This window comes from Gracilinanus agilis, chromosome 1 (genome assembly GCF_016433145.1).
Source record: "Gracilinanus agilis isolate LMUSP501 chromosome 1, AgileGrace, whole genome shotgun sequence".
Classification (NCBI taxonomy): domain Eukaryota; kingdom Metazoa; phylum Chordata; class Mammalia; order Didelphimorphia; family Didelphidae; genus Gracilinanus; species Gracilinanus agilis.
Window position 1 is genome coordinate 113,690,419 of NC_058130.1, and position 22,372 is coordinate 113,712,790.

The window sequence follows — 22,372 nt, forward strand, 5'->3', positions numbered from 1 at the left end:
TAGTCTTGCTAACATTACCATATATTTTTCTTTTTAAATCTTTGAGAAAGTCAAATGAAGTTGTGCTTTGACAACCACCAGTAAACCATCACTTCAAAGAAGTTCTGAGTCATTAATACAAGTGTTGAACATGTATGCAAGAGCAGTATCTAGTATTCCACTAGAGATCTTTTTTTTAAATCATCATGTCAAAACCTTAACACCTAGCTGAACTTGGCTTTCCAAATATTTCTAGTTTTTGTTTTAGATAATTGGTGTTCTTTCCATCCTATCCTCTATTCCTAATACTTAAAACTAAAACATACTTACCATTACATGATTACTGTCTAGAGGTCCCCATTCCTTGGATCACATTAGTCATAGTGGGTCTAATTTTATCACTTGCAACTTGAAAAGAATGACTAAGCCAGAAAATACAGGCTGATTTGGGACCACTGAAGATTGCTATGTGGTTAGCTCAAAGAAAGAAAATAAATATAACCAGAGCAATAAGAATTTAATATATCATGTGCCCAAACATTTTTAAGCTTAAAACAATCAAAAAGAGAATTTAAAAAATTAATGGGTTATCGCAAAAGCAAATAGGTTGCTTTTCAGTTGTAATTTTGCCTAAGAAGCTGCTGGCATCCTGAAGCTGTTACATTTCCAAAAAGTATTGCAATCATTCCAAACAATGCCAGTTTTCAGTGTCCCTGTCGTGTCTTCAGTTAAAAGTTCCAGGGTCAACATAAGGATAAGCAAGGAACTCCCCCAGTTTGTTGCCCTCAGAATCATAATGGAGCATTCGGAAACAAACGTCACAGAAGAAACAGGGATCCTCTGGTGCAAAGCAGTCGTTATTGGTTACCCATCTGTAGTGTAAAGAAAAATCTGTTAATGCCGTTTCATACAAAACTAAGATAATGCCAGTATATCCTCTTAATAGCAAAATGATTTATCAACCACTCTGTTGAGGCAGCTAGTTGGCCCTTAGGCTGGACATAGAGCACTGAACTTGGGGGTTGAGAAAAGTTCAAATCCTGCCTCAAAACATTTAATAAGTCACTTCCTTATCTATAAGTAAAATGGGGATGATAAAAACATATCTACCTCAAGAGCTGTTGGGAGGGATGCTATCTGAACCATGTGAATCACTATGAATGTTTAGTGACAAAGAAATACGACAGTTTAGTAGTAAAAAGTTTTTACGTTTTTAAATTTAATTATCTCAATTCATGATGCTCTTGCAGAATTGTCAAAACCATCAGTTAAAAATTGAGATCATATGCAAAGTTTATTACCAACAAATTTTGAAAGGCAGAAAAATTGCCCAACATATACTGAAACATTAAATATTATGTAGAAGCCATCAACTGATAAGGGATTCAAATAACAATGTCCTAGTGAAGCATATGAAAAATAGCAATAAACTATAAAAATCTTACACAAAATTTGTAACAGCAATGGCACTCAACAGTGAAAAAGGTCATGGTGAAACATTTTTCTCGAGTTTTTTTTTTACCAGACTGGAAGGAAGCCTGTCTACAGCAATAGCAGCTTTCAGAGTTTAGTCCAGAGGTGTTCTGGTTCCTAGTTCCAGGGTGGACAGGAGCATTTGGAATTGGTTACAAGGGAGCAGTTCCAAGGCAAAGAGTACTAGCACTTTTGGCTATGGAGGCAGGGGACCACCTTTCCTAGGTAAAAGTCCAGAGTGCAGACTAGGACAACAATAACCATACTTCTCAAGATGACACGTTGGAAACATCAAAAACTTGCAGACCCTCAGAACTAGCTCTGAAAACAGCATAAAGTTCAAAATCAAGAGAAGGGTAGAAAAATGAACAAAGAATCTGAGCCCATAAAGCTACTAACCTGGCAGGGAAGACCAACACAGTAACAGATGCAGGGAGAACAAACAATTCTTGATCCTCAAACTCAAATGAATTGATTGAAAGAGAGAAGAATATATGAAGTCAGTTGTGTATAGGAAAGTAATTTCCCCAATAGCAAAGTAAGGAGAGGGAGATGATTAGGGGAAAATGATTAAAGGGAGGACAGCCGTAAGAGATACAGTGGTTAGAAACGAAGTACTTGAGGAAGGGCAGGATAAAAAGAAACAGAAGAAAATTAAATAGGGAAATTCACAGTAATCAAAACAAAGTGAATGGGATGGACTCCCACAAAACAAAGAAGATAGAATGTATTAGAAACCAGAATCCAACAATATTTTGCTAATGAGACACTTCAAATAGACACCCATGGAGTTAAAAGGGCTGGAGCAGAATCTTTCAGCTGAACTAAACAGGAGCAACAATCAGGATCTCAGGCCAAGCAAAAGTAAAAATAGGTCTAATTAAAAGGAATAATCGGGGAAACGTTTTGTTAAAGGGTACTACAGTTAATGAAAGTTTCCCTAATAAAGACCCCATTTCTCAAATATGTATTGTGTAAAGAACTAAGTTAAATTTATAAAAATGAAAGTCGTTACCCTACTGATAAATGGCCAGGCAGTTTTCAGAAGAAATAAAAGCTATATTCATATGAAAAAATGTTTTAAATCACTACTGATCAGAGGAAGGCAAATTAAAACAACTGAGGTGGATTGAGAGCAAGGTCTAGAAGAGGTGAGGTCCTAGGTTCAAATCTGGCCTCAGACACTTCCCAGCTTAACTTCTGTGTATTGGCTCCTAGGTGGAAGAGTGGTAAGGGTGGGCAATGGGGGTCAAGTGACTTGCCCAGGGTCACACAGCTGGGAAGTGTCTGAGGTTGACCCCCATTGCCTACCCTTACCACTCTTCTGTCTTGGAACCAATAAACAGTATTGATTCCAAGACAGAAGGTAAGGGTTTAAAAAAAAATGCTAGAGAGGAGATTTGTAGAATATTGAACTGGTCCAAACATTCTATATCACTACTTGGTCTGTATCCTAGAGAGAAAAAAAGCAGGGAGCAGGATTTATAGGTGCAAAAATATTTATAGCAGATTTTTATGGTGGCAAAGAAACTGGAAATTGAGGATGCTCATCAACTGAGGAACAGCTCAACAAGTTGTGTCACATGATTGTGCAATTGTGGATGAGGAAGATTGTTTCAGAAAAACATGGACTGATGTAAAATGAAGTGATAAGAACTGGGTGATCACTGTGCATGGTAATAGCAATGCTGTAATGATGATCACTTGGGAAAGACTTGGCTACTCTGATCAATGCAATGATCCATGACAATTCCAAAGGATTCATGATGAAAAAATGCTATCCATGTCCAGAGAGAGAGAAATGATGAATTATCAGAGCAAATTGAAGAATAATTTCCTCACTTCCTTTTTCTTGCCTTTTTTTTTAATATGACTAAGAAAATGTTTTGCATGATTTCACATGTATAATTGATAAAATACTTGCCTTCTGAGTGGGTGGGGGGAGGGAATGGGAGGCAAGGAGAGAATTTGGAACTCAAAATTTAAAAATAAGAAAATGTTAAATTTGAATAATTTTTCAAAAAGAAAATACAAACATCCATATTTAAACAAAAACCATCAAAATTCTCAAACTCCAGAAGTACTTCACCGAGATCCAGAGAACCTGATTTCTAGTGCCAAATATATCAGTAACTTGATGTAATAACATGTGAAATTCTCAAAATCTGGACCTCAACTCCATTATCTTAAAAATTCTGGGACTCTCTTAAACAATCTAAAGTTTCTTCTATCTCTACAATTATAAGGTGTCATTATGCAATGTTCTTTTCCTAAGATTAAAATGAAAATCCTGTTCCTAATTTTCAATCTTTCAATTTTTATACAATCTCATTTATTCTATTTCTGAAAGTTTACCCACTGATGGTTGACTACTCAGAAAAGCATTCACATGATACTATTATTTAAATTTATTCTGTGCTATGCTATTAATCAAAAAAGATGTTCCTAATAAAACCACCATCTTACGATTTGACAAAGATTAATGAAACAGGAGGATCACTTACCTGGCTGTGTACATTTTACAAACAAAACATTTCCTGGTCCATAACCAGTGCTTCTTGGTAAGCAGGGGATAAAGTGTCCTATCCAAGCAGTCATCATGATGTACGAGTCTTATGACATAAGGAAGAATACATTAGGGCATTACTAGGACACAAAAGTGTTCTATAACCAGCATTCATATTCTCATCTATTACTATTCACATAACTCCTACATTATTTGGCACCAGAGCTTCCCTTTATGTATAAAATGTTAAGAATACAAATGTTACGATGGTAGGTGAAATTCTCAATGTTTCCTGAAATCTAGTTTTTAGGAAACTGGTGAGTGAAAAAATGAAATAAATGCAAAACTCATGTGGGCAAAAATACGGCAATGGTAAAAATGGGAGGGAAAAGTCTTGGCAGTATATAAACAATTTTCAAAGCAAATATATAATAATTTTGTTGTGATTTTTGGGTTACTATTTACATATACAATCATATCATCCAAGTTTGAAGCTTTGGAAACCTATCCATTACTCTTTCTTCCCATACATACATTCAAGTCGCCAGATGATGTTTCTACCTTTACAATATCTCCTAAATACATCTTCCACTACTGCTACTGCTACTAGCCTAGTTTAGACCCTAATAATCTCTTTCCTGCACTCTTGCTATTACCTCCTAACCGATTCTCTCTGCCTTAAGCCTCCTATTTCCATCCATCTCCACATAGCTGCCAAAGTGTTCTTAAAATACAAATATGCCTGTATGACTCCCCTTTCCTAAGAAACTCCAATGGCTCTTGAATCAAATAAAAGCTCCTTGAAAATGCAAACTTCTTCATTACCTGGCTCTTAGCAACTGTTCAGGCTCCTTAGACATTCGCCTTCTTAATAGACTCTGTAGTCTACCCAAATTTGACTTCTTGCTGTCTGTCCACATACATTTCATTTACCATTCCTGCTTTCATGCATAGAGTACTTTTTCTCCAGAATCTCCTGATTGCCTGTCAACCTTGCCTTTATGTCCAGAGAGATAAAAAGATCTCAAATTCAGCATGTTCCCAAAAGAACTCAACTATCCTTGTACCTTCCTTCAAACTTCCATATTTCAACTAAATGCAGTTGCCATCTTCCCAACTATCTACACTCACAACAATGGCATTATTACTCCAATTTTTATTGGTTCTACTGACAGAATACCTCTTCTGCATCTAGTTTAGGTCTTCATTATCTCTCATCTGTACTACTGCAACAGTCTGATAGATGGTCTCCATTCTAGCACTGGCTGGTGCTAACTAGTCTCCTTGCTTCTAGTTGTTCATGTCTCTAATGTATCATCTATGTAAAATAAGGCAAAATTTTGCCCAAGTCACTCCTCTACTCAAGAATCTTTAGCAGCTCCCTATTGCTAATAGGATCAAATTCAAATTTATTCCATCCCTTAAGACTTTCAATAATCTGACTCAAAACAATCCTCTCTAGCTTTATTTCATTTTACTACCCTATATGCTCTATGTTCTAACCTATTTCCCAGTGACTATATCCATTCCTCTTGCACAGGCTATCCTCTTATACCTTGAACTTTCTTCCCTACTCCACTTTCATGTTTAGAATCCCTAGCTTAATGCAAGAATCAGTTCAGCTGCTACTTCATAAGTCAAACCTTTCCTGAGATCCCAATTGTTAGTTTAGCCCCATGCACAGGAACCTTGGCACCATAGTTTTGCCTGCCATTAATGGGGTTTCATAACTATAAGTAGAGGCCCTTTACCACAAGGAAACTGTTGTCAATGTGATACACTAAGCTTCAAAGTTTCAAAGGGATCAGACACCTTAAACTTTTGACATGGTTGACAAATGGCATATGCTGGCTTACTCCCTTTCTCTCTTGGTTTCTGATACTGCCTTTCCTTGTTTCTCCTATTTGTCTCCTTTACTGAATCATTGCCCATCTTTCACATCTTCAGCAACATCTTCAGCATGGTTGTCTCCCAAAGGCTTTGTACTTTTCTCTATATATTTTGGCAAGATCACCAACCACGAGTTCATTTATTTTATTTTATTTATATGAATGACTTCCAAATAATTTTCTTCAAACTGTCTTGTGTACTTGTACCCACTAATAAATATAAGCTTCCTGAAAGAATTACTATATTTCTATCTTTGTTGTATCCTTATATCTAATGCTTATCACAGGCTCTGCATTTAGCAGGATCTTAATAAGTTTGCTGAATTCTTGACCTAAATCTCATCCAAACTCCTACATCTCTAATATCCCTGACATATCATCCAGTTTCTGCTTGACTATTTCTAATGAAAGAGTCTCATTATTTTAGTGAGGTATGTCGTTTAATTAAAAAAGAGGTCAACATATCAGATCTGTTAACAACATCTTCATTACATTAAGCCAATATCTGTTTCTGTCAAATTTTTACCCACTGGTTCCATTTCTGACATCTGGGACTGTAATTATGTCTCCAATCCCCTTTCCATATGCAAGATACAATTAAATTCAGCATATATTACTTATAAATGCAGAAAAGTGAAATGATTTAGGAAGATTTACAATACTAATTGAAACACCAAGAATAAACCAAAATCAGATAGTACCTGAGTGTTTAATTAATTGGGATGATAATATTTTTCAATTAAAAGTAGCACACAACTGGGGCAGCTGGGTAGCTCAGTGGAGTGAGAGTCAGGCCTAGAGACAGGAGGTCCTAGGTTCAAACCCGGCCTCAGCCACTTCCCAGCTGTGTGACCCTGGGCAAGTCACTTGACCCCCATTGCCCACCCTTATCACTCTTCTACCTATGAGACAATACACCAAAGTACAAGGGTTAAAAAAAAAAAAGTAGCACACAACTCCTAAAGAGACTGAGTTTGAAGAGTCAACTCTAACTTGGTTCCCTGTAACTCAGATTTTCCATAGAAGCATTTACATAGTGTGCTGGTTATAACCAAATTCCCAGGCCAACCAACAATAGCCCATTTCACTCATGATAAAGTGAAACTGCAAAACCACAGGCATTCTAACCATTTCTAAATCTGTTTTCACTGAAAAATGAATACGAAGTTTTAAATGTGGATGCCAAGAATATATCTCCTCTACTCATAGCCATAGTGACACAGCCATGCCTGACAACTATTATGCCTGACAACTATGGTGATGACTTCCTCCCTTTACATAATTGCTGCTAAAGTAAAAAGAATCAAGGGCAAACTGGAGTAAAAGCTGGTAGAGGAGGTATGAAGATATGGCAGTCTTAAAAGTTAGGACATTTAAATTGTTCCCATTCATTCTGATAAGATCAGTCTCCAGTTTCTTGGAGTTTAAGGGCTTTGAGGGCAAAAAACTGTGTAGCTTTCACAGCAACCTCGGTCAGGGCCAAAATGGAAAGAGGCAGGAGTAGTGGAGGTAGGTAGCTAGGGTCTTGTGTATGTACACATTGTTTTGTAATTGTGGGGTTCTACTTGTGCCATTTGGTAAAGGATTAACCAATAACCTAAATAAGAAAGAAAAAAACAGGTAAAATAAGGAGGTACCTGGGTGACCCATTAAATGCACAACCAATCCTAAACACAGGTACTTACATTAAATGGAATAAGACAGAAGGGGAGGAAATAAGACAGAAAGGGAGGAAATTCTAAGTGGTTATGAAAAATTGTCCACTGAATTAAAATAAAATGGAGTTTTTTGCACTAAATAGCCTATAATTATCTTAAAAGTGTCCCCCCCCCATTCTGATGTATATATGTTCAAAAAGAGAAAGTAAATGAAACAAAGAAGATAAGCTAAATACTTCCACATACCTTATATCTGTGATGATGACAACATGCTCACAGTCTCCCTGGTGACAATACAAGTAAGGAAAACCTAATTTAATGTACAGGTCATTGAAGGTGAAATCTTCCATTTTAGCAGCCTGGAACTTCCCATATCCTCGATCATGGGACTCTGACCATTCAATAACTGTTCTGAAAACAAGCATGAGTATATGTGATCACCTGAAAGGGCAGAAACCATTGGACAGCAGTGTCATGTTACACTACAACCTACACCACCTAGTTAACTGAAGAAATGTCAATTCCAGATGGAAGTCATTGTAGCTAAAATTTGTTGAGATGTCGATATCCCTATCTTTCTTGAACTCCTTTTAACCAGTATGGCTTTCTGAAGATCCTTCATAGGGATGAAAAGAAAGGAAAATTTTGAAGAACTTATAAGAATATATAACTGTCTAAATTAGTTAAAAGAACACCAGCCCATTATTTATATAAATTTCTTTGGTAACAATAGCCAAAGCAATAACAATAATAGCTGCATTTATATAGTACTTAAAGGTACTTTTTTTTTTGTTTTGCAAAAATCTCATTTTATCATCACAATACTAGAATATAAATGCTATCATCATGCCTATTTTACATATGAGGCACCTTAAGAAGAGAGAAGTTAAGTGACTTGCTCAGCTAGTATTTGAAGTTAGATGTGAAATGAGATTTTCCTGATTGCAGGTCCAGTGTTCTAGCCATCTCTTTAAGCTACAATTAATCTTACATCATGCTTTAAGAAATCTCTGATTCCTTCCCAGTTATTAGTGGCCTTCCTCTGCTCACTGATACTTTATGCCTATGTATTAGAACTTTCTTAAATTTAGGCAGAGAATGAATCTTAACTTCTTTTTCCCAAATACCTAGGACAATATCCTGCATACAACAGGCTTTTAGTATGTTTGTAAAATTTGGAGGGAAAAAAAATGGAATTTAATTACATGATTTCTTGCCTAGAGCAAATGCAAAAGAATCAAAGTAAATTCATTTTACTATCTCATGATGAAGAATACCTATGTGATATCTTTTTTTTTTAATTTTTTTTTTTAAACCCTTAACTTCTGTGTATTGACTTATAGGTGGAAGAGTGGTAAGGGTAGGCAATGGGGGTCAAGTAACTTGCCCAGGGTCACACAGCTGGGAAGTGTCTGAGGCCAGATTTGAACCTAGGACCTCCCGTCTCTAGGCCTGGCTCTCAATCCACTGAGCTACCCAGCTGCCCCCTATGTGATATCTTTTAGTGGCAAAGTAAAATTTTCAGATTTGTGTGCAAATCTATAATATAAAAGACTATGTAAAAGTTAGAAAGTCTCAAAATAAATATTTTTATACCTTCAGGTAGGGAAATCTTATTTTGGTTTGATAAACACTTATGACTAACTCATTGTTAGTTAGATTAACAGAATTCGAAAGTTAAGTAGCTGAAATTTTTGTTCTGAATGTTCATTCAATAATTCACAAGCAAAAGCTTCCGTTTCAAGGCTATTCATATTGCTTTCATTTTTAGAATTGGAAAAAGATTTTTTGAACAATAATTACCTGCTCAAATCTCTGCATTCAGGGTATCTTTTGTCATTGTAAAATGTTCCTTCAAAATAAAAGAAAGCTGACTTGTAAAGATCCTATAAGAAAGGACATAAGGCAATTGAGGGGAAAAATGTACAGTTAATAATTACACAAAAAAGTACAAAGTACTGTTTACATTATAAAAACTTACCATAGTGTTAGTCATCACTATGGTTTTTAAATTATATGAAACTTAATTTTATGTTAACAGTATATATGTTAGGTTCTACCATTTTCAGTTTGTTATGCTGTTATTTTAGTTGTTATATTTAAATTTGCTTATAGTTGTATCTGAAGCAGTTTCATAAAAGGGATTCCTTTCAAACCACCATACTAAATCTCTTAATTTTTATATTGTATGCACATGATTCAATAGCAAGATATCTTTTAAATGATGTGTTTATTTTAATAACAAATTTCCACATAAGTTTTCCAAAGTTATGTGATCCATATTGTCTCCCTTCTTTCTTCCTTCCCTGCTCTTGGAGCTGATAAGCAATTCAGTTTGGGTTATACATGTATTATCATGTAAAACATATTGCCATTTAATTTATTCAGTAAGACACTTTGATGGAAAACGAAACCTTTTAATGCTAATGACCTTTTTCTTTATGACAATCTTCATGAAGTTTCAAATGTCTTTTATTTCCAACTGCTTCTTTAACATATTTTTAAGGGTAATATTCTGCTGTATTTGTATAATTTAAAAAAACATATTTTCAAGGTGCTTTCTTAGATGTGATTTAACTCCAACTGTATTTTAGCAATGAGATCTAGGGCTGGTCAAATGATTTGGTCTATTTATCTTAGTGATACGGCTAATATCAACACCAAGGTCTCTTGACTCTGAAGAGTTCATATGCTTTTTACTAGACAATGGTAATTAGAATTAAATTCTAGCTAGTATCTACAATTAATCCGAGGAGTTCGTCTGAGTAAGTCCCCTCATAAAAGCATAACTGTAATTTATGCACCAATCACAATATTACAGAGAATAAAGTGTAAACATTTTACAAAGAACTTGGCAAGATCCTCCAACTTGGTACATACTTGGTGATTTCAGTGCTAAGATGGTCATAGGAAAGAAAAAAAAAGTGAAACAAAGGTTGGAATATAGTTTAGTATTAAGAAATGGAGCTTTGTAGATTATTTGGAAACTTCACACCTATTTATCATGAATACTTTCTTTAAAAAGAATCCATTGCCCAACAATGGGGGAATTGCTGAAGATGTTGTGGCATGTGATTGTGATGGAATACTACTGTGCCCTAAGAAATAATGAGCAGGTTAATTTAAAAAAAAAAATGGAAAGAACTAAAATAAGTAGAAACAAGAGAACATTATATATAGCAACAGAATTAATGTTTGAAGAATAACTTGTGAGTGTCCACCTCCAGAGAAAGAACTCATAAACAGAAGCACGGAAGACATAATTTATATATACGTATTTTTTGGGGGTCAAATGATACCTTCTTTAGGGCAGGAAAGGGAGAATGAGAGAATTTTAATGTAGCCAGCAAATAAATTAATAAAATCCTCTAAATAAAGAGTCCCAAGATGCTGAAGTACCAAACTTAACCAAAAAAATGAAACAGTAAAAGAAAAAAAATTTTTAGTTATCAATTGTTAATTTTCCTCTTTCTTACTTCCTTTCTCCACTTCCCTCCCCCAGGAAAAAATAAAATCCTTGACTATCTATAAGCATTGTCAAACAAAAAACAAAATCTTATATTGGTCATATCCAAAATGTGTGTTTAATTCTGCACATTAGTCCATCAACTTTCTGTCAGGAAGCAAGTAATATTCCCCATCTATCCCCAAAGAAGTATGAAAATTGACAACTCAACCCAGGAAATATGTAAAGGTTAAAAAAGACAACAAGGGTACAGCTGGGTGGCTCAGTGGATTAAGAGCCAGGTGCAGAGACAAGAAGTCCTGGGTTCAAATATGGTCTTAGATACTTCCTAGCTATGTGACCTTGGGCAAATCATGTAACCTCCATTGTCTAGTCCTTACTGCTCTTCTGCCTTCGAACCAATACATAGTATTGATTTTAAGACAGAAAGTAAGGCTAAAAAAAAAAAAAGAAGACAATTCTGATTATCACTATTTCTTTACTAAGAATTTTAGTCTATATAAACTGTAGTCACTAAAACTGAGAGATTGAAGTGAACTAGTAGTCAAGGCCAGGTTAAAAAAAAACTTCATTTTCAAAATACTGAAGGGAGGAGGAGGAGGATGGCCGATTATGAACATTACTCTCACAAAATTGTGAAAAAAATAGAGAGGATAACAATTTTTGATAAAGTTTGACATGAGATATAGCTTAGCCATAGTATCCAAAGGGTATTTAGAGATGAAACTGGAGAGACAACAAAATGTGTGAATTCATCAGATCATCAATTTCTAAATCTACTGTAGTTATCACTAACAGTGGGGCTACAACAATTAGAAATCTAATACTTCAGTACCTGATGTGCTCACAAGGAATAGAAGTAAGCACTTTAAGGACACAAAGCAGGGAAAAATATCTAGACCAGGACAATGTAAAATTAAAATAATTTTATTTTTATAGTTTGGCGAGCCACAAAGGATGAGGAACCTAAAAAGTTCTGATTTTAAGGGTCCAACTGTCAACTTGGGCAGTTGGAACTGTTATCTCAGCAGGAGGGCCCGTTGAAGCAACTAGAGCTGACTGTTTCACTGTGAATTATAGTAACAGTGAGCTGAACTCTAGGTTACTAAAAACTCATCTCCCAGTCAACTTGATACAAAGACTGCAGTCTCAGAAAACCTGGCGAATTAGCTACATAAAATCACCATGGAATTTTTTCTGTTACCAATGACTTCTCTCATTTTTACAATTATACCAGAACATATACAAAATTTACTGGCCTATGACTTCCTAATGCCACTACTCTTATTGACACTGTTACAACTAATCTCTTATGTTCCTGTGCTACTACTCTTTTTCATATGCTTTTACATGATGATCAAATCGTTGGCAGTTGTGTTTAAACATTTAAAAGCAAGCATCAAACAAGATACTGCAAAGAATGATCTAATGTTAAAAGTGAACTATCTAAAGACTAAACTAGAGAGAATGCAAACTCAATATGAGGAATTACTCAAGGCTAAAGGGACAATCGCAGAAACTAAAGAATATGAAGCAACTAAATTAGAGGGTTCAACTAAATCATATAAACCAACAAAATTAGAAATGGAAACAAGCATTAAAAAGCAAACCAACTCATATGTTCCCTCTAAGAGAGGTACCCATAGTGAACCCAGAGCATGGTATATAGAATCTCATATGCCACAAAAGGTTTATACAAGCTGATATTGATAGTTTTAAGAAAAATACTCCAACATAGGAAGAAGATCCAATGGGAGTTGTAAGGCAGTTCAAGCGCTTAATTAAGCTTTACAACACTTCTTATTTAGACTTTAACATTCTTATGGATGAATTATTGACAAAAAGAGAAAAACAGCAGATTATAGATGACACTAATAATAACCCTCTAATTGCTGATTGGCCAACTGAGGACCCTAGTTGGGAAGTTAACTCACAGAAATTTAACTAGCCAGGGAGGCAATAATTGAAACTATGAGACAAAATTCTACATGTCCAGGAACCTGGTCTAAATTTGAGTGCCTAAAGCAGGAAGTGGGAGAGACTCCTTCCACTTTCCTCGATAGAATTATTGACTATGCAGAAAAATGGATTTAGTTGGATATTTTAACAGATGAAAATGTAAATCACATTTGCAGGCAGTTTGTGAAAAATGCATGCCCTGTGATCTGAAACTATTTTCGGAATAACTGTCCAAATTGATTTAATATGGGTCTTGATGAAATTCAGAGAATTGCTAACTATGTTTTCAAGATGAAAAAGACAGGCAATCAGAAGAGAAAAATGATATAATTGATAACTTAATCAAAGAAATCAGAGAGCTTAAACAAAAACTAGGATCCACTGGAGTGCAGGAAAAAACAGTAGCTGCAATAAGAACATACAGACAACCAGAAATAACTACAACCCTAGACAATACAGACAAACCCCAAGATGTTTTCTTTGTGACAGACCTGGTCATTTCATGAAAGATTGCAGATATAGGGGACAATTCTTCGGACAAAATTTCAGGGGAAACCGAGGCAATATATTTAATCACTTTAATGGATTCAGGCAAAATGGATATAGAAATTGTGGGTATAACAACAGATTTAATAATGGATTTAACAATGCATTCCAGTATGGGAGACCAAACTACTCAAATTATTTTGATACTGGATGCTACCATAATTCACAAGCCCCAGACCTGAATACCATGCAAGAATATATCAAAACAGGTGTTCATCCAAAATATTCCCAAGTAGCTGTGCTAATCCCCAAAAACACAATATGCAAAAAGGTGCAACTTCATTATGAAAGTGTGCCAAGGCCTGTGTAGTTAAAGATATAGTATATGGAAAAAATGGACTATGAACTATGAGCAATGAAATAAGTAATGAAAATGACAAAGATATTTTTAAAACATGGGCAATCAGTACAGGAGAAATCAATGAAGAATTAGAGAATGAGGAATGGGAACAAATGTTGCATTTTCCTGATCCTAGTGTGTTAGCTCCTGTAATGCCTGTCCATTCTCCAGAAAATAGCACAGAACCCCATTTAACCTTAAAAATAGGAACAAAAGCAGCAGAAGAGATTTCATCAGACAACACAGCTTCAGTCAAAAAAATATCGGAAGGGGCAGCTGGGTAGCTCAGTGGATTGAGAGTTCAAATCAGGGCTCAGACACTTCCCAGTTGTGTGACTCTGGGCAAGTCACTTGACCCCCATTGCCCACCCTTACCACTCTTCCACCTAGGAGTATTTTTATTTTACTCTGAATTTTGTCCCCCAAGTAAAAAGATCATTTCTACATACATAGTAAAACAGAAAAGGGATTGTATATAAAACTGAGAATCTCTTTTATAAACAACTTGCTTTTCTTCTTAGGTATGTAACAGTCAGCACATACATGTAATTTTTAAAGCTACCCAACTTGACTGTGATTTCTTCTAGCCTCTCTTGTTTTCATCTATGCATCTTAAGATAATACTTTAATTATCTTCCTTTTTTCTTTTTGGCAACTCTTTCCCTAGCCTACCTCTTACTCCCAACTCTCCTCTCCAACAGAAAGAAAAACCCTTATAACAAATATGTATAATCAAATAAATATGTCTCATTCAGCATCTTGAGCTATTACCTCTGTCGTGCTTTATCAGACATTGGACTTATGGTTGATCACTGTGCAGACCAGATTTATTAAGTCCTTTAAAGTTGTCCTAAAGTTTTAAAAAAACCTTTACCTTCTGTCTAAGAATCAATACTGTATATTGGTTCCAAGGCAGAAGAGCGGTAAGGGCTAGGCAATGGGGATTAAGTGACTTGCCCAGGGTCACACAGCTGGAAAGTGTCTGAGGCCAGATTTGAACTAATGATCTCCCGTCTCTAGACCTGGCTCTCAATCCACTGAGCTACCCAGCTGCCCCCTACAATGCTATTTTTAGTGTGTAATTTGTTCTCCTGGTTCTGCTCATTTAACTCTGCATCAGTTCATACATGTCTTGCCAGGTTTCTCTGAAAACATTCATTCCTTTCATTATTTCTCCTGCCCCCCATTATTTATTTTAAAATATTCATTAAAAATTGTTTTTGATGCAGAAGAAAAACATATGATTGATCACGTGGTGCAATGGGGATATGATTGGGGTTTTCGCTTTGAAAGACCACTCTTTTGCAAAAGGAAATAGGTTTTGAACAATGATACATGTATAACCCAGTGGAATTGCTTGTCAGCTCTGGGAGGGGGGAAGGAAGAGGAGTGGGAAAGATCATGAATCATGTAACCACGGAAAAACACTCTAAATAAATAAATAAACATTTTTAAAAAGAAAGAAAATCATGTCTTAATTAAAATTGGCAAGTTGAAGCTAATGACTACAGGAGACATCAAGAAACAATCACAGAAAGTCAAAAGAATGAAAAAATGAAGAAAATGTGAAAATACCTCACTGGAAAAACAATTGACCTAGAAAATAAAACCAGGAGAGATAATCTAGGAATTATTGGACTAAAAATTTTTTTTGAGTTCCAAATTCTTTCTCTCAATTCACTGAGCAGGCAAGAAATGTGATATAAATTATAATTGCAAAATCACAAAAAACACATTTCCATAACAGGCATGTTGCAATAAAAAAGGCAAGGAAAAATGAAATTTTAAAAATTATGCTTCAATCTGTACTTAAATTCCATCTGTTCCCTCTCTGGAGGTGGATAGCATTTTTCATCATAAATCCTTCAGAATTATCTTGGAACACTGTATTAATTAGAATAGCTAAGGCATTCATAGTTGATCATATCACAATATTGACATTAAAAATGTTCTCTTGGTTTTGTTCACTTAACTTTCCATCAATTCATTTAAGTCTTTCCAGGATTTTCCAAAAACATCCCAGTTCTCATAGTGCAATAATATTTTATCACAATTATATGCCACAACTTGTTCAGCCATGCCCCAACTGATGGGAATCCTCTCAGTTTCCAGTTCCTTGCCACCATAGAGAGCTGCCAAAAATATTTTTTAAATATAGGTCCTTTTCCTTTTTTCTTTTATCTTTGGGACAAGACACAGTAATGGTATTATTGAGTCAAAGGGTATGCAGAATTTTATAGCTCTTTGGGCATAGTTTCCAAATTGCTTTCTAAAATGGATGAATCAGTTCACAACTCCATCAGGGCATTAGTGTCCCAATGTTTCCACATCTCCTCCAACATTTGTCATTTTTCTTTTGTCATATTAGCCAATATGATAGGTACAAAGTATTACCTTAGAGTTGTTTTAATTTGCATTTCTCTAATCTACAGTGATTTAGAGCATATCTTCATATAACTATAGATAGCTTTGACATTCTCTTCTCAAAACCAACTGTTCATATCCTTTCATCATTTATCAATTGAGGAATGACTCATTCTCTTATAAATTTGACTTAGTTCTCTAATATTTGAGAAATATTGTCTTTACCAGAGAAATTTGCTGTAATATTTCCCCTCAAGTTTCCTGTTTTCCTTCCAATCTTGGTGGTGTTTTTGTTTGTGTAAAACTTTTAAATTTAACATAATCAAAATCATCCATTTTATTTTCTGTGATCCTAGCTCTTATTTAGTCATGAATTTTTCCCTTATCCAGAGATCTGACAGGTAAAATTTGCTCTCCTAATCTGCTTATGCTATCACCCATTATGTCTAAATCTTTTATTCACTTTGGCCTTATTTTGCAGTACTTAATGTAAGATGTTGGTCTTATACATAGTTTCTGCCAAACTGCTTTCCAGTTTTTCCAGCAATTTTTGTCAAATAGTGAGTTCTTATCCTAAAAGATCGGAGTTGGAGGTTTATCAAACACTAGATTGGCACGGTCACTTACTATTGTGTATACCTAATCTAATCCACTGATATAAAACTCTGCTTTTTAGTCAGTACCAGATTGTTTTGATAATTATCGCTGTGTAAACAGTTTGAAATTCTGATACTGCTATCCAGTATTCCTTTGATATTCTTGACTTTTGTTCTTCCAAATGAATTTTGTTATAATTTTTTCTAGCTCTATAAAAGAATTCTTTGGTAGTTTGATTAGTATGGTACTATTTGAATAAGTAAATTAATTTGAGTGGAATTGTCATTTTTATTATATTGGCTTAGCCTACCTGTGAGCAATTAATATTTCTATAATTTTTTTAGATTTACCTTTAATTGTGTGAAAAGTATTAGGGAATAGTGTTCATATGGTTCCTGGGTTTTGTTTTGTCAGGTAGACTATTTCTATTTCCCCACTGCCTTTTCTAATTCCTTTAATTTCTTTTTCTTGTCTTATTGCTAAAACTTAAAATTTCTAGTACAATACTGTAGAGTGGTGATATGGACAGCCTTGTTTGACCTTGATATATTCTTCCCTCTTTGAGAGGGAAATTCAGACACTATTACCTCCCCCCACCCCTGCCATTCCACTATAAAAACTCTTCCTTACATAGCTCATTTTTGTTAGATAATTTTTTACTTTCTTCCTCTCCCTTCCCCCTTCTTCAAGTGTTTCTTTTTTTTTTGAGATCATCTCATCATCAATCAATAATTTTTTTGAGGTCATCTCAATCAATCAACAACACAGTCAACAATTGCCATAATAATGATAAAGTTCTTAGAAGTTACATTTATCATTTTCCAATATAAGGATGTAAAGAATTTAAACTTATTGAAACTTTTATGATTTCTCTTCATGTTTAACCATTTTATGCTTCTCTTAAGTCTTATATTTGAATGTCAAATTTTCTATTAAGTTCAGGTCTTTTCATCAGGAATTCTAGACAGTCCTCTATTTCAATGACTATCCATTTTTTTTCCTTTGAAGGATTATACTCTGTTTCGGTGGATAAATTATTCTTTTTTTTTTTTTAATTTTTTTAGAAAAAATTTCCACGGTTACATGATTCATGTTCTTACTTTCTCCTTTACCCTCCCTCCCCGTTTCCCCCCAAATAGCTGACGCACATGGATAAATTATTCTTGGTTGTAATTCAAACTCCTTTGCCTTCCAGCATATCTTGTCTTTTGTCCCTTTAGTGTGGAATCTGCTGAATCCTGGGTAATCCTGACTGTGACTCCATATTTCTTTCTGGCTGGTTGTAGTATTTTTCTCTCTGATCTCAGAGCTCTAGAATTTGGCTCTAATATTCCTGGAAATTTTCATTTGGGGACTTCTTTCAGGAAGTGATCAGTGGATTTTTCAATTTCTATTTTACCCTCCAGGTTTAAGATATCGAAGCAATTCCTTCTTTGATCCTAACTTTTGGGTAGTCTTATCATTCTTAAATTAACTCTTCTTATCTATTTCCCAGGTCAGTTGTTTTTCAAATGAGATATCTCACATTTTCTTTTACTTTTCCTTCTTTTGATTTGGTTAGAAAAGTGAATCAATCAACAGAAAGGAATGAAAGACAGAACTCAAATGCTATACTTTTACCAGTGACATTAAAAAAAAGTCCAGAAGACCATATTGGGTAGATGTTCAATGAAAGACTGAAGAAAGGAAATGAACAAAAAATAACAATGGATGAGAGGAGTACAAATGAGCCATGATCTGCAACACTTGGGGGGAGCCTTCATGGATGCAATGAAGTACTTCCGTTCTCACCTCTGTTCCTAGGTCTCTTCTTCCTATCACTTTTCTTTCTAGATAAAAGCAATGTAAGCAAAGAATCAAGCTAAGGAGTCTTAACAAATCACTTTGGAAATAATAGTAAAAAAGGTTAGTCTATAGATGTCTAGTTTACTACTTAAAATACTTCCAAAGATAATTTCTGTGAGCATTTGTCCAGGGAACATAGGTCAAAACTCCAAGTCTTAGCTGTTTTATGAGTTGTTGTAGCTAAAATAATCTTCCTTTAGGGGCCAATCTTCTGGCGGGTAACTTCTCCTTTAATTTAGATATAATGCTTGTTGGATTTCAAATCGATGTTCCAAGCCTTTCCAACTTGGTGGGTCTTCTCTTACCCAAAGCCAATTGCTGTTCTGGTATAGTATTGATGAACTTAAGGCCACCCCACACCAGGATGAAGAATTAGACTGGATGTAACTAAAGGTATTAATTAAATTGACAAAATGTCTTCTTTAGTCATTTCAATTTAGTAATGCCTTATTTGACATAGCTGTCTGTTGAAATTCTTTCAAGAAAAAACCTTATATTGAAATCTTGGAAAGGAAAAAAATAAACTCTTAAATTTTGTGGGTCTCCCCACCCTAATTACAACTTCCATCTATTTCAAAATACAAGCATAATGTATTGAAGACATATAAAACAGGAATAATCTTCTCATCATTAAATTTTGCCGTTTTCAATGATGAATCAAAAATTTTCCCTTTTGCCTCTCTAATGCATACTTATCAAAGTTATTTCACACCTTTTACTATACTCTTTGGTGAGCAATGAGTTCCCCCAGTAACATACTAATAGTTCCACCTGACTAGTTATAAAATATTTCATATAGTACAAAATCACATGAAGGAAACAGGATACTAACATGATATTGATTATGTAGTTAAAAGTTAATAGGTAGGGAAGAGATTAGTGAGAAAAAAGAGCTTTCACTTTGTGAAATTGGGTAGACCTTTTCTTTCTTTTCTTTTTAAAAAAAAAAAAAAGCCCTTACCTTCCATCTTAAAATTACTACTGGTACTGGATCCAAGGCAGAAGAGTGGTAAGGGCTAGGCAATGGGAATTAAGTGACTTGCCCAAAGTCACACAGCTGGGAAATACCTGAGGCCATATTTGAATCCAGAATCTCCTGTCTTAAGGCCTGGCTCTCAATCCACTGAGCCACCTAGCTGCCCCCCAATCCTTTTCTTTTCAAATAATACTGGTCAAACATTAAAGGCAATATGCTGGGAGAGACACAAAGTTATATAAGTGAGTTTCTTCTCTCAAAGAGTTCATGGTCTATTATGATGGTTAAAATAGTAAATAATTATAAAATATCACATGACAAATACACAGAAGACATAAAAAATATTATGAAGAATCTTAGGCCATGCTTAATGGAGGTGGTTTATGTGAGGAAAAATACGTCCATTCCACCATGACACCCTAACAGAGTTAGGTGTTGCAGAGTATTCTTGTCTTTCAGTGCCCAGTTTAGGAGCTTATTAGGAATAAGATAGAGACTGGCCAGAGTTTTAAGCATTTATTAATAAAATGAGGGAGTGAGAGGGAGAGATTTAGTCCTACTGATTTAAGGTAGATCTGGTCTTAGGTTTCAGCCCAGCAGGATTATACATGCTAACTGCCTATCGCCACCCACCAGCCCAGAGAGTCTGTCCAAGAGCAGAAGTAAAGAGACTTCTCTTTCCTGTGCTGGTCCTCCCTCCATGTCAATATTGCACATTGATGCCAGGCCAGCCAAGCTTAATACTCTGGCCAGTCTTTATCTTATTCCTAATAAGCTCCTGAACTGGGCACTGAAAGACAAGAATGCTCTCTGGGTGTCAGGCTTCTCATCTGTAAAAAGGGTTAGACTGGATTAATCCCTATGGTTGGTTCTTTTTATCTCTAAGATTCTATGACTTCCAAGTTTGGTTGAAGTATATATATGTAGTACGAAGAGATGAAGAGAGATCATAGCTGTGCTAGGAAGATGAGAGGGTCAACATTCTTCATAGATGGACTGAGAAGAAAATGGAAGTAAAGAAAAAGTTATGAGGCTGTTCCAACAGGGAAGTGAACTAGGAAGGTAGCAACAGGAACAGAAAGAGGAAAATGGATATGATACAGATTATAGAGGCAGATTTATCAGAACTTGAGAACTGCTTGAAAATGAGGAGTAAAGAAGTCAGAGAAGACTTAGATAAAAAAGACTTAGACTCATTCCTTTATAAACTCAGCTTATGTTCTTCATGGTAACAATAACATCTTCCATTTATTTAATGACTCATGTTTTTCAAAATACTTAAATATACATCACTTAAGTGGAAGTTAAAAGTTGGTACTAAGAGGTGACAGAGGATCTAGGTTCAAATCACTGCTCTGGAGCTTTCTCCCTTTGTGACCTTAGACAAGTTATTTACCTACTCCCTCATCTGTTAAATAGGGGCTTGAACTAGATAGCTTCCAATCCATGACCAGGACACTTAAATGTTTGATAAAGGCTAGCTAGCCAGACAGGACATGTTTTAATATCTCAACATGCTGATAAGGTAATCAAAGGTCCAAAAATTTTAGTGACTTTCCAAAGATCATGTTTATGGAACATTTGTCTAACATAAACCACAACTGAATATATGCACTACTTACATTAATTGCCTAGTTTTTATGAAAAATCATCTCACCTTGCTGGTGTGCTCAGGTGCCTGGTCAGGTGTGTTGCTGAATTCTCCTCCAATCTGAAGATCACTGGCACAGCAAAATGCATCCCTTAGCTCTGTGAGTTTTTGACTGCCTAACACAAGCAGGGTTTGATAAGGTTTGCGTTCTTTATGCTACAAATAAAACAGCAAGACAAAAATCAGCATCAAAAGGGAAAATGTGTTGGCACCAGGATTGACACTTCTGTGTGCAGCCATGGTGTACTAGAAATAATGTTGGACTTAAAGTAAGAAGAAACTCATGTTCAAATCCCATTTCCAACACTTAAAATGTTATATTGGCAGATCAATAAATAGATATTACACAAGACATATAACCTTTGTTTATTCACTGTAGAATGGAGATGCTAATTTCCTACTTACCTCACAGGGCTATTGTGAGGAAGAGTATTTTATAAACTTTCATTTTGCTCTTAAAATACCCCTGAGGTAGGTTCAATAGAAATCATCTTAATAATTTAATGTAATATTAGGGAAAATACAACCATTTTTTATACATGTTAAGCATACATTTTTCCTCTTATTTTTAAACTAGAAGAATTTTTAAAAATAGGACATTGGTTACTTAGTGCAGAAAAGTCTTCTGCACATGAACTTTCTCAGGAGACTCAAGTTCAATTCCTAATTAATGTAACTTGGCTTTTCCATTTTGTTGGAGGCAAAGATGTGTCGTAGTGGAAAAGAACATTGGGCTTACAATAAAAGAAATGTGTCCAAAACCAAGTTCTGCCACTGTAGGGAGTAACTCTGAAAAAATTGTTTCATGTGTTAGGGTCTTGTTTTCTTTATCTACAAAACAAAGAGATTGGATGATCTTTAAGGTCTAGTCCAGCTCTAAAAATTCAGTGATTTTTGTGAAAATTATAGTCTATTAATTAAAGAGTCTAAAAGTTCATATAGAAATCAGATATGAAAACTTATTCTATGAGACTTGCCAGGAGATCATGCAATGCACTTTTATTTAAGGTTCTTACTCATAAACACCTTGACATATATCACACAGAATCTCCCACTTCCTTTAACACTCAGCTCAAGCAGCACCGTCTACATGAAGCCTTTCCAGATCTCCTTGAAAAACAGT

At 35.1% G+C, this 22,372-nt stretch overlaps 1 protein-coding gene across 1 annotated transcript in view; it reads right to left on the reverse strand.

Annotated features, from left to right (window-relative positions):
* SNAPC3 (small nuclear RNA activating complex polypeptide 3) overlaps window positions 1-22,372 on the reverse strand; it is a 42,222-nt gene that overhangs the window by 11,687 nt on the left and 8,163 nt on the right. The window contains exons 5-9 of the mRNA XM_044685390.1: window positions 21,256-21,405; window positions 9,309-9,391; window positions 7,752-7,916; window positions 3,957-4,064; window positions 310-851 (exon numbers count right to left, since the gene is read on the reverse strand). Coding sequence (XP_044541325.1) covers window positions 704-851; window positions 3,957-4,064; window positions 7,752-7,916; window positions 9,309-9,391; window positions 21,256-21,405 — 654 coding nt within the window. The 3' untranslated portion in view covers window positions 310-703. The remainder of the gene's footprint in view (window positions 1-309; window positions 852-3,956; window positions 4,065-7,751; window positions 7,917-9,308; window positions 9,392-21,255; window positions 21,406-22,372) is intronic.